Raw genomic sequence first — 13,077 nt, forward strand, 5'->3', positions numbered from 1 at the left:
GGGCTGAGTTACTAGTAAATCCTCTGGAATGTGTTTATTGGTTCAATGTGTAGTCCTTGAAGTCAAGATCAGATGGGATAGATTTAAAGTCACCAGCTGCAGTTAAAAGTAGAATCATATTACAGGAAGTCCCTAGTCTGATCATGTTTAGGATCTGGAGGTTGCCTTGTCCTTTTGAGTTCAAGTTCATGTTGAAGGTAGCAGAACACAATTATTTTTTTATATAACATCCGTGTCCATAATATCACCAGGGTCCATAAAGCGCCACCTTGAGAAATAGTGTGCTTTAAGATATTTTTACTGCAACATACTTTTGGTATGCACTCCTGCACACCTCAAATGTACATACCTAGGGTATGTTGCAGTAAAAATATCTTTAAGCACACTTTTTCTCAAGGTGGCCATATTACATGTATGGACTATGGTGATATTATGGACAAAGATGTTATAGCCTATGTAGGGATTTACAGGGAAGATGATATAGGGAAGATGAAGTAATTTTAAACTGAAATATTTACCCTTTTTTGTGTTGGAATTAACATTTTAAACATGCATAATGACTTCTACCAACACAGATGAACACCGTTAAGGAAAAGAACTACACGTAACAGTTACTGTAAATCATGACTTTTCAGTGGTTTTATTTTGCAGTAGGAGGGAAATTTTGGGAGGTTTTCACAACGTTTTAAATTTATGGCTGAAGCAGCCATTCAATGAAAACATAATTTTATGATTCAATCTCATAGTTTATTATTTGGGGCTCCATGTATGATGAAAATGAAATCACAATCAAGTACACAGTCAATGATTCTCTGTTTGACAAAATTGACTGTCGCTGATAATTCTACCACACTCTTGAAATCATTAAACATTCCTGCAAATGAAGCAAAGAAATCCTTACCTTTAAGTTAAAACACCTTATGCCAGTATCCCTGTAGTTAGCCTGGTAGCCTGTAGTTAGCATCAATATGAAGTCATCAAGCGTCCACCAAAACAGAAGTGAGTCTGACTGGACAGCACAAGATACGCACACACGACACTCTTCCAGTCTGCCAACGTTGTCTCAGGTTACCCTGGTCTTATCCCTCCAATCTAAGGAAAGTCCTTCTCTTCCCAGCTGGAGTCTTTTGAACATGAAGCTGCTACACAGCAGGATATCCTGCCACCATGAACTTGTTTGTCTGAGATTTAAGACTTAGACTGAGAAGTAAAATGGCCACAGGACAACTATACCGTTAGGGTTTGGATAAGAGTAGACAGACCTCATTTGCACCCGACCGTGGGCACACAGGACTTACATTCAGGTCACCCCAGAGGATGTTGGAAGTTATTCCAGGCAAGCTGAAAGTAGTAACTGTTTTTGGTAACCTACTGGTTTCCAGTTGGTGGCTGCTTACTGCTTTCAATCATTCTAAAAAATGTACAATGTACTAAGTTAAACATTTTGTTAGACATTGATGCAGATGATGAAGATGATATATGTTTTCAATTGGTAGGCAAACATTTTGTAAATCACAGGGAAAACTAAGTTGTCATATTGTTAGGAGCTAAAAATGTTTCTTAATAAAATGTTGTGGGAAAGGTTCCAAATGTTCTAATTAGTATTCATACACATCATGCTTCACTTGTACACTGTACATGGCAACAGCTGCTTTTATAAATTTATATAATAATGATTATCAGTGGACATTCAGAAATTTTTTTATCATTTATAGTCATCTTCTACTTATACACAGAGGATATTAATACTGTTGATATTTTATGCACAAAGAAGAAAGAAAAAGTGACAGAATTAGAAAAATTATGACCAATGGAAATCTGGTAAATAAAAACTTACAGAAAGTGTGTGAGCAAATATGTTTTTATTTCCGATTCTGTTATCCGATATGTTTTTAGCAATATTGCAGAATGTGAACCCATTAATGAGTCAGTGATAGCCCTTTTGTGCTGAAATAACCATAGGTTATGTTTCAGCTACTGTATGAATTATACATGAGAAGAGTTTCTTGGAACATACATGTAGGTTGAAGTGATGTTACAGTATTGATCTGTGCCTCAAGCTTATGGCTGTTAGAAGCAACTAGAAAATGATACAAAGAAACATATTTCTTACAATTCTGTTAACTTCTGTTATTCTGTTATGGAAGTATTGTTTTGGGTGGCTGAGCTGTAGGTTTGTGTGTGTGTGTCTGGATAGAGTAGGTTGACAGCACGTGGGTCGGGGAAGATTGACAGTCAAAATGACAGGTCAAAAGGTCAGACACAGGAAGTGGGGATGAACTTCAGAGTAGGTTTATTTGTATAATGATCGTACTCTAAAGTCTAACTTTTAAATCAAACTGTTAAGAGCAGTGAAGAAAATTTCAAGTCAAATTAATAGTCAATAGCAATTTTAATATATATATATTTGTTAAAACACCAAACAAGGCACAATTTACTGCATCATTGCATCAAGATTTCTTGAATACCCTTAGGTGAACCCAAAGACCCTTTTTACATCTTAATCTTCTGTGAACAGCTGATTATTTTCAGACCAGATTAGTGATCCTGGCTTCTAAGCCCTTGGTCCTCAAAACTGGCATTGACCTCCCTTGACATCAATTAGTAACTGTTACATGTACGAGTACTGTAACACTGTCTACATTTACAACCAGTATTTTTATATTGTTGTCCATCGATGTACATAATATGAACAATGGACAACAATATAAAAATACTGGTTGCAAAATGTAGAGTTACAGTAGGTACTAGTCGTAACAGGGTCAAGAGAGCTCAATGCCAATTCTGAGCACCAAGGGCATCCATGTATATAGCAAGTAAGGAGGGGAGGTCGTGGTTGGAAATTACATACTGTAAAATGCTACAACTTTTGCGGTCAACCTGGTTCGATTTTTGAATTTGTTTTGTCTTTCTACTGTACTATAATTATGGAATTGTTTCAACCACAAACTTCAGACACCATGAAAAAACTCTCCTTTTCTGAGATGTACCCCAAACTAAAAGCACTGTATAGTAGTAAATGCATGACAGTTAAGCAAGACGTGTATACCATCCCCTTTCTTGTGACATACATTTTGTTCATGTATTCCCTGGACCTTTACATCAGGACTAGACTGAAGGGAAAATCCTTCTTTTTACAAACCTTATGTCAAGACAGTTTTTTATCAGTATCACAGAGTAGTATTATTTGTTTAAGTTAGTACAATATAAAATACTGATAAAATTTAATGAGCTGTTTGTTGATGACTTAGCTGTGTTAACTGATCACCATTCTTGTGTTTATTTGTACTCTTAGGAGGAGCAAAGACTGAATACATCAGACTTCAGGTAAGCTATCAGCTCTTACCAGCAGATACAGGTCCATAATAGCACATCTAGAATGTTGTAACAGCGCCACCTAGATAATGACAATTGAATTACAGCCTGACCGTAATGGTAACCATTGATCAAACCAAAATGTTGAGGAAAATTTTGTATCTGATAGATTCCAAAATTAGCTGCTATAATTATATACTAACAGTTTGCTGTCACAGATTATGTATAACATGTAGGAGTACACTTTATACAGTAGAATGCGTAATCCAGTTGTTAGCAACCCTACCACTGGACCAAGAGTTTGGGAGTTCGAATCCCGGCTGTTGTTGCTCTCCCAAAAGGGTTGCAGTAGGATAGGACTTAATGCCATGTGGTCCACTGTTCATTGTACTTGCAGCTAGGGGAATTTCCCTGGTACAATGAACCTGTAAATACCGTACATTTTTTGTACATAGCGTCTGTCTTCTCTGTCACGACCAGTGGGAGATCAGTGAGCTCTTCAGTGAGCTAAAGTGGATCAAGATTACATCATTCTGAAGTTTCCAAAATCATACAGTACAGGCCACGAAATACGCATCAAGTTCTGCGGGACGTACCGCGATATTCCGCAGGACGTCCCGCAATATTCCGCAGGACGTCCCGCAATATTCCGCATGACGTTCCGCAATCTTACGCACGGCGTTCCGCAATCTTACGCACGGCGTTCCGCAATCTTACGCACGGCGTTCTGCGGTATTTCGCACGACGTCCCGCAGTGCACCTGAGAGCACTTTCGCAGAACTTTGCGAAAGTTCCGCAGAACACCTCTCCGTAAGGCCGCGTTTCCGCAGAAATACGTCCTTTTCATATGCAGGCCACCCGCGCCGTGGGCGGAGAAAGATCACACCCGGTTTGTTTACATTTTCTATAGCGCGGAGTGAAAATGTTCATGAGATCTGCCGATATTTTTTACCCAACAGTGAAGATCGTAAATTCCTGAGCTAGAATGTGGTTTAATAGATTGAGTTAAGATTTCTACCTCTCTGAAACGTGCATGTACACAAATATATTTATCGAAAACATGATCGCTGTGGTCTGAATTGTTACAGGGTTCTAATTAGCGGGAGCTTTGTTTCTTGATCTTGTGTTTCTTGTTTTGAAACCCACGCTGATCGCGGAACACTTCCCGGTGGAATGAACGCCAAAATTGTGTCAAATACACAATAAACCCACATACAAATACAGTATATATGTATTCCCGAAAGATTCTTTCAGTCCTGAATTTATTTACTAGAATAGTCTATTTTTGGTCGTACAAAACAAAACAGCATTTTGAAAGAAATACATAATTTTACTCTTCGTCCGTCACCCCACGCCGCCGCTGGCTTCCGAGCAACACCAATCAGTTTTTAACCGTAAAATTTCGTACAATTCGCAAAGTTCCATTCTGGGATTTAGATGTTTAAAAATATACATTCTAAGGAACAGTTTCGTAATGTAGTTTGTGTGGTTTTGAGTTAATTAGCGCGAGGATTGGCGAGAATGCAGAGGGTTCGTAGCGGTGGACGTGTGTTGCACTCGAGTGGGAGGGAGCGCTTCGTAACGTGCGTCCAGAAATGCCGGACAATTTTGATCGTGAAAAATCGTACAATTTGTAAATATAGCGATCTTGGATTCGGATATATTGAGAAATACATTTGTAAGGAACCGATTCATGTATTGTTTGTGTAGTTTTGAATAAACCTGCGCGAGGATGTAGAGGGTGCGATGTAGTGGGTGCGATGAAAATGGAGTCGATTTTTTTGCCAAAAAAAAAAACGGCAACGCACCCGAAAAATAAATAAACACGGTACGGGACAACCCGAACTTGACGTGTTTATGCAAAATTTGACGCAGATTCATTTGTTCTCAGACTATAAAAGTTGACTCTGTGAAAAAATTTTGGGATGAAATCGGGACAAGAAAATTACAAATCTGCGCCGGCCGTGCAGGGCGGAACAAGCTACAGTCGTCTAACAATCTTCAGGCGGTGTCTCTGGGCGGAGTCTCAACTCTTCTGCGGCCAGTCTGGTGGGCGGGTCCCCGTCTGCGCGCTGTGATTGGCGCGCCGGAACGCCACGTGGTCTGCGGCGCCAGGGAGTCTACCAGTGCCGCTGCTGCTACGTGCTGTTACTATGGCGACGTGCGTGGGAACGCCCGGCCCAACAGCGTGGCGAACGAAATGTATTAATTTTTGATGCGTGTCAACAAAGCCATGGGGCGTAAAGAACCCTTGAATTATGCTTCGCGCTTGGCACAATAATATTAATTCTCATATGCAAAAACGTTAGTTCGACTCTGAATATTACCACGAGTCTTCCGTCAGCAACAACAAACGAACGCCTGAATCTATACACGTACACTCGAATAGAGAACCTAGATAATACTAGTAACGTTAGTAGATTATACATATAGTCGGTAAAGATCGGAACTGTAACGAAGATAGGCGAATATAAATTTGTCACATAGACACCAATCACAGAGCCTCGGTTATAGTCGGTGAAGATCGTGTTTGTAACGAAGACGGGCGAAATCATTGGAGCAGCCCAGCTAGACTGTTGGCGCCGACGGCAGGGGCGGCAACTTCTTTAAAGGGAAACGCCTGTCGATCAAGTATAATATGTGCGTGTGGCTATGGGAAAATGCCTCGCTCTAAAATGTATCACGTAGTTCTGAATCGATAATCACAAACAGCAAGGAGCTTCTACAACATATAGCGTCCTTGCAAACAGGGACAATATCAAACTTCGTTATTTTTGGCCACAGAGTCGAAGCATTTAAAGCTTAAATTTTAAAAAGTGGTTTCTTCGGCGAAGTCATGCCTTGCAGAAAATGTTGACGATACACATTACGTGTTCGACCGCAGGTCATTGACCTCCAGCTTGCGTTGTTCCAGCGGAGAAGAGCGTCTGGCAGTTTTTATAATAGCGTCAGATTTTGTTTGTTAAATCATACACAGGCATTCATGCATCTATCATTCTTCCAACTAGTTCGTAGTTATGTGAGATGTTTATTGGAATCACACGGATCGGAACAAACTCAGCGTATCAAATAGTAAACATCAATCGCCCAAGCACAGCCGTGGCAGCGTGGACCCGCCGCGCTGATAATCCCCGGTATTGTCCACAAATTATCAACAAATACGTGAAAATGAGGTGGAATAAGTGTCATGTAAATCTCAGAATACAAAGGCTGCTCATTAACGACTGAAATCTTGCGAAAGATTTCTTACGCAGAAGAAGTTTCGCAGCGGCGTTTCCATTACCAGTGGACAGTTCTGCGAAATTCTGCGGGACGTCCCGCAATCTTACGCACGGCCTTCCGCAATCTTACGCACGGTCTTCCGCAATATTTCGCACGGCCTTCCGCAATATTCCGCACGGCCTTCCGCAATATTCCGCACGGCGTTTCGCGATATACCGCAGGACGTACCGCGGTATTTCGCAGAACGTCCCGCGAAAACTGATGCGTATTTCGTGGCCTGTGCTGTAATTATCCAGTTGCTTGAGTAACTGCTTTTTGGCAAGATCACATAACTTTATCAATTTTACCAGTTTGCAACCCACCTTTGACTGCAGATTCCTACATGTATATGGCCAGCTTACATTGTATTCCTTTAGCAAATCATTCAGTCTTTTTGGCCAAATCTACATGTAACATCTGTGTCCATAATATCACCAGGGTCCATATAATATCGCCACCTTGAGAAATAGTGTGCTTAAAGATATTTTTACTGCAACATACCCTTAGTAGGTACTATGTACATTTGATGTGTGAAGGAGTGCATACCAAAAGTATGTTGCAGTAAAAATATCTTCAAGCACACTGTTTATGAAGGTGGCGATATTATGGACCCTGGTGATATTATGGACACAGATGTTACAAAATACTAGACTATGTCTAAGTACAAAATGTGTAGCATGCACAAGTGCTATAAAATTTAACGAACTTGAAAATGAGCAATTCTTTCATGTTTAAAGAGACATTAGAGATATCAGTTTAGTTTCATACATTTTGCGACTTCTCCCCCACTTTCAGTAACCTGCTGAACAAGGACACGTTCCACCGCTCACTGCTGGCCTGCTCTGTGGAGGTCATTATGACAACATACGGAGTCTGCTGTAAGTACAAACAGCCAATGGCAGCACGTTGGCAGAACGTACTGCACCTGCACTAAACCCATAATGTAATGTGATAGCACTTTGGCAGATCATCATATAAGGTTGTATTCGCATACATGTGCACTATATACATGTAAGGTTAACATCCTATCTGCAGTTTCCAAATATTGTGTTAGAAAAGATATCTTCTGCAACAAGTAAAATTCTGATGCAACGTTTACCAAAAATACAACAAAAACTGAAAAATCAGAGTTTCGCGCAGGCGCAGTACGTTCTGCTGACATGCTACAAATGGCCCTATCGTAATTCCCCATCACACATAGCTTATGATATGGCCAGTAGGTCTGGAGCAAGGTCGGCTGTGGTTAGTTGGTGTTCAGTGAGGTCAGCCATTTATTTTTCAACTGCATCAGCCGAATGTTTCAAAATGTTAAAAACATTGCATGTGGAAAACATTGCAGGTGGACAGGAAGTTTGGCTATGGTTGGCCAGTGTTCAAGATTTTAGGTCTTACTAGTTGGGGCATGGATGACAGTTAGATTTGAATCAAATTTAGCCCAAACTTGATTCTATTCGTATCCAAATTTATATCATACCCAGGCTGCGATAACGTTCGATAACGGGTTCCAGACCAGGTTCTACTTTACGGTACGGACCGGTCCGGAACCCGTTATCGACCGCTTCCATGGCTTCCATAAAACGATTCGAACGCGATTCGCCCTATCCGCGAGTGACCCTTTCGAAAATTCAAATACAGAATCAGGACGTTGGAATTGATGTTGTTACATTTTAGGGACAAGTGGCATCAACTTTTGGCTCATCTTGCATTGAAAGGCGTGTTTTCTTGGGTGGGTATGACACAAATAAAATGCAACACGGTGTATTCCGCATCGCCCTCGATCCCGGCCCTCCCGCGAGTCGGATACCTCGGGCGATACGGAATACCCCATGTTGTATTCTATATGTACAATAGGCGTGACCTAAATCTGTAGTAGGGCATGCAATTTACACGGCTTTTGCATAAGTTATAGCCAATGGGTTATATGGCTTTTACATGGCTTCAATCATGAATTGAAAGCAATTTACACAAATTTTGCAAGTTAAAACTCTGTGTGAAACATGTGGGAAGAGAAGTTAATCGAGATCTATATTTATTTATTTATGAAACAAGTTTGAACTGCAATTGCCAACACAAGAAATTGGACTTACCAAAATTTCCAACTGTACAACAGTTACTGTTACTGTAACAGTACTCTTGCCTTTGTCAAGGAATCCACTGCTTCTGTGACGTCATGCAGATAACACACGTGACTCTGTGAGCAGTGGATCATAAAGGATCTTGTGTTGGCAATTGTAGTTCAAACTTGTTTCATAATCATGATTTCTACCAAGTTGAACACAGTTAAATTTTAAAAATGAGATCTGTACAGACTGTATATTCCTGAGCACGTCGTCAGATTGTACTGCACCTGTGTGTGGATATCAAGCTTCAGCAGAACGTCTCATATAAGATCGTATTCGCGCATATAAGGTTAACATCCCGTCTATAGTTTCCAAACGTTGTCAGTGTCGTAAAAGATGCCATCTGCAACAGGCAAAATTCTGATGCAACTTTGACCAAAAATCCAACAAAAACGCAAAATTCTGATGCAACTTTGACCAAAAATAAAAAAAAAAAAACGCAAAAAAATTGTGGTTTCACGCAGGCGCAGTACGTTCTACCGACGTGCTGTATTCCTGACCCATAAGTGTATTTCAGGGACCCCCATGTTGTACACCATGGCTACCACGGACACCAACACGTCGTTTCCATGGATACTGGATGTGTTTGAGCTGAAGGCGTACGACTTCTTCAAGGTGCTGGAGACCTTCATCCTCGCAGAGCCCAAACTCACCAAGGAAGTCATCAAGGTCAGCCCTCAGATGTAACAAGCTCTGGCATTGGTCAGGAAGATGTTAGTCTAAGAATGGTGTACAGAAAGTACAAAAAGGAGCGAAAGGTAGCGAAAAGAAACAAAATTGAAAGAAATATTAAGAAAAAAAGCAAATAAAGTAGATTGCCTATATTATCACAAAATACAAGCAAAGGGAACTGATCATGAGTAACGGAATAAAATACATCATGAGGCAGTAAAAAGATGTTCTGAGTAAAGTCTGGAATAAGTTGGCAGTAAATTACAATATACATTTTTAGAATGCATCCAGCAAATTTTTGTTGTGTTTGTGTGACTAAATTCTTCTAGTACGGGACTGCAGCTGGGAGCTATGACCCTTGAGTGTTTTTCAGTTAATTTTGCCAAATTAAAAACGTGGATGAAGTGAAATTGGTTGGTTTTGTAGCTACATGTACAGACATGTACATGTACATGTATACTACTATCCCATATGGATAATATGGGATACTGTAGTATTGATTTTTGGGCTATAATTATATTAAAAGGTTAAAGGTTCGTTGTATTGTCAACTATTGGGCTGGCCCTAAACAAACATGTCATGTATGTAATCTGGAGACTTTGACTCAATTAAGGCGAGGCTGCCACATATGCAGGAAACAAAGTCATGGCGGCTGCACTGACAACTTTAGAGACACAATTCTCTGAAGAACTGTCCTGCAGCATCTGCCTGGAGCTGTTCACCAGGCCCAAGATGCTGCCCTGTCAGCACACCTTCTGTCAGGACTGTCTACAGGACCATGCAGGGAGGGGAGGGACCTTCCGGTGCCCAAACTGTCGTCGTCAGGTCTTGCTGCCACCCCAGGGGGTCGCAGGTTTGCCAGACAATCGCATTGTGGCCAACATGTGTGAAAAAATGCAAGACCAGGCAAAAATGAAACCACCTCAGTCTGGAAACAGGTGCAGCTATCACCCGTCAGAGGAAGTCAAGCTCTATTGTAAACAGTGTTACTTGCCAGTCTGTACTGAGTGTTGTGAAGAAAGCCATGATGGACATCCAACCACAGGCCTTAAAAAAGCTGCACAGGAAAGGGGGTCAGTCCAGGCCTTGATCAATGAGGGGAGGAACATTCTGGAAGGTTACTGTGGCTTCCTCGAAGGACTTGGGGAAAAAGAGAAAACCCTGAATGAACAGAAACAACAGAGAGACAACAACATCATTCAGGCTTATAACCAAACAATGCAGACAATGGCACAAAAACTTACAGAGAGAAAAGACCTCCTCTTGTCTGAATCACAGCAAAATCACAGCCAGAATTTGGAAGAAATACAGATTGCAAGACTCGGAGTGTTGGCAGATGCCAATGAACTGTCTGCTGCCTGTGATCAAGCAGAACAAGAAATGGAGAAGGAAGGGCTTGCATTTCTTAGTCAGCAAACCGCTTTGGCAGAGGTAGTAGGAAAGTACAGAGGAAAAGCAGCACCAACTCCTGTACAACACCAGCCTGCTGTCTTTGAGCCCACAGACACCCCAATGCCAGTATTGGGACATGTGACGGTCCAGTCTCTCCCATCTGCACCAATCCCAGCAGCACCTGCAGCAAGGGGCACAAATCATCACCATCCACCTAACCAAAGGCGAGGGGAGCATCAGCCTCAGAGGGTGACATTTGGCAGAGAGGGATCAGGAACAGGGCAGTTTCAGGGTCCACGTGGTGTTACAGTGTCAGATGAAGGGAAGATCTTTGTAGCAGATAGGTGGAACTACAGAATCCAAGTCTTCACCCTGCAAGGAACATTTGTCCACCAGTTCCCAACAGTCGTGTCAGGTGCACAGAAGATGTACCCACGTGATGTGGCCATGGACGGGGAGGGGAACCTGTGGGTGGTGGGGAGTAAAGGCTCTGCTGAGTTTGCCGTGCAATACACCAAACAGGGCAGGGTGCTGAGGAAGTTTGACCTACAGAAGTCAAGGTTGGACAGAGGAGTTGCCGTGAACACCAGAAAGAACCACATCCTCATCACACAAACTACAGGAAACCCAAACAACAGACATGGCGAAGTGCAGGTGTTCAGGCCAGATGGGAAACTTGTGAAAACTGTCGGGGGGAAATTTAAGAACTTTGTACGTAGGCGGCAAGGGATGAAGCACCCAGGGTACATCACAGTAGACAGGGAAGGGAAGTTTCTTGTGTCAGATGGTGACAGTAACTGTGTTTTTTTGTATGACGAAGACAGACAGATTCAGTTCCAGTTTGGAGGTGAGGGCCGTGGTGAAGGTCAGCTGAGGTATCCCCGTGGCATCTGTACAGACAGTGCAGGTAACATCATCGTGGCAGACGGGGGAAACAGACGTGTGGAGATGTTTGACAAGACAGGAACATTCCTCAAACACATTGCTACAGACATGGAGAGTCCACAGGCTGTTGCCATGGCAACACAAGGACAGCTGGTGGTGACTGATAATAGGAACCAAACAGTCACCATATTTCAAAACTACTGAAGCTAACTAGATGTAGGACACCACAATGCAACGAATATGCAGTCATGTGTAAATTAACTTGACAATCCTACTGGGCAATGATTATTGACTAAACATTCGTGGTTAACTAGAAGTGTTCCACAACCTCAATACATGTAGCTTCGCCAAATAATGTTAACCTTAAGTTTTTGACTGACAATTACAAATTTTATGTTTCTCATAGTTGCAAGCAACATCATGTTCACAACCCAATGACAGTCTTATCCTAATTATATAATAACAAAGGAGGCTATTCTAGATCTGGCACTTCCTCATAAATTATACAAATAAGGTCCTGATTAGAATAAAACATATTTAATGATGTTCCCTTTGAATTCAGTTAGTTCTAAATGCCACAAGACTTAGTATTTCTAAAATTCCAGGCAGTTACCACTATAATGACATTGTAACATTTTTCTTATTTAATATGCAAATTAGGGACATATATTATACATAACTCATAATCTTCCAATGTTCCTCTCTAATCATTTTGAGGTCTCATTAAGGTCTGTCCACCTACTGAATATCAAGACAAACAAGTTGAAGGCCTTGCTCCTTTTCACTCTTTCTGTACTACCACCCAGTAAGGAGGTGACTTCTTTTTTTTGGACAATTTGGAAATTGAACTGTTTTGAAGAATTGTCTACATTATTGAAATTAACAGAATTTTCACTTGTACAAGGTACTAAATGTACAGTACAGATCTCGGGATAAGCATCAAGTCCCGCGGGAGATCCCGCGGGAGTTTGCGGGATATCACGCGGGAGTTTGCGGGATCTTCCGCGGGAGTTTGCGGGATCTCCTGCGGGAGTTTGCGGGATCTCCTGCGGGATTTATCGGGATATCCCGCGGTACGAAATCCTCTCCCGCAACCCCGATCTTCGGTGTGAGACCTTTGGTTTCCGAAGGGCCGGCGCCGCTGTTACTTGAAGTTGAACCGCGTTGACTACAGATTTTTACGCAGACGATGCGTGCATGTTTTAGTATGTTTTCAATGCATGCAAATAACAGTAGAGCAAATAGTATTTTTAACCAAACATTTCTTTTTTTAATATCGGAAATCTGGTGGCTTAATAAGGTACAGAACGATAACAAAGTAATACAACCTTCTTGAACAAGTTTTGTGTCCGGCCTTGCGACGTGGACGGCTTTATTTTGATGTCACCCGACCTGCGCTATTTCAGATATAACTAATTTTTAAAAATCTAAC

General features: G+C 41.5%; 2 protein-coding genes across 3 annotated transcripts in view; both read left to right on the forward strand.

Annotated features, from left to right (window-relative positions):
* LOC109463769 (retinoblastoma-associated protein-like) overlaps window positions 1-13,077 on the forward strand; it is a 78,626-nt gene that overhangs the window by 42,949 nt on the left and 22,600 nt on the right. For both annotated transcript variants that reach the window (XM_019760625.1, XM_019760626.1), the window contains exons 16-18: window positions 3,296-3,327; window positions 7,372-7,454; window positions 9,214-9,365. In XM_019760625.1, coding sequence (XP_019616184.1) covers window positions 3,296-3,327; window positions 7,372-7,454; window positions 9,214-9,365 — 267 coding nt within the window. The remainder of the gene's footprint in view (window positions 1-3,295; window positions 3,328-7,371; window positions 7,455-9,213; window positions 9,366-13,077) is intronic.
* Window positions 9,994-12,073, forward strand: LOC109463798 (tripartite motif-containing protein 2-like). Its single transcript, XM_019760665.1, has one exon. The coding sequence runs from the start codon at window positions 10,014-10,016 to the stop codon at window positions 11,847-11,849; it is 1,836 nt and encodes a 611-aa protein (XP_019616224.1). The 5' UTR covers window positions 9,994-10,013; the 3' UTR covers window positions 11,850-12,073.

The sequence above is a fragment of the Branchiostoma belcheri genome, unplaced genomic scaffold, assembly GCF_001625305.1.
Source record: "Branchiostoma belcheri isolate BF01 breed outbred unplaced genomic scaffold, Haploidv18h27 scaffold13, whole genome shotgun sequence".
Classification (NCBI taxonomy): domain Eukaryota; kingdom Metazoa; phylum Chordata; class Leptocardii; order Amphioxiformes; family Branchiostomatidae; genus Branchiostoma; species Branchiostoma belcheri.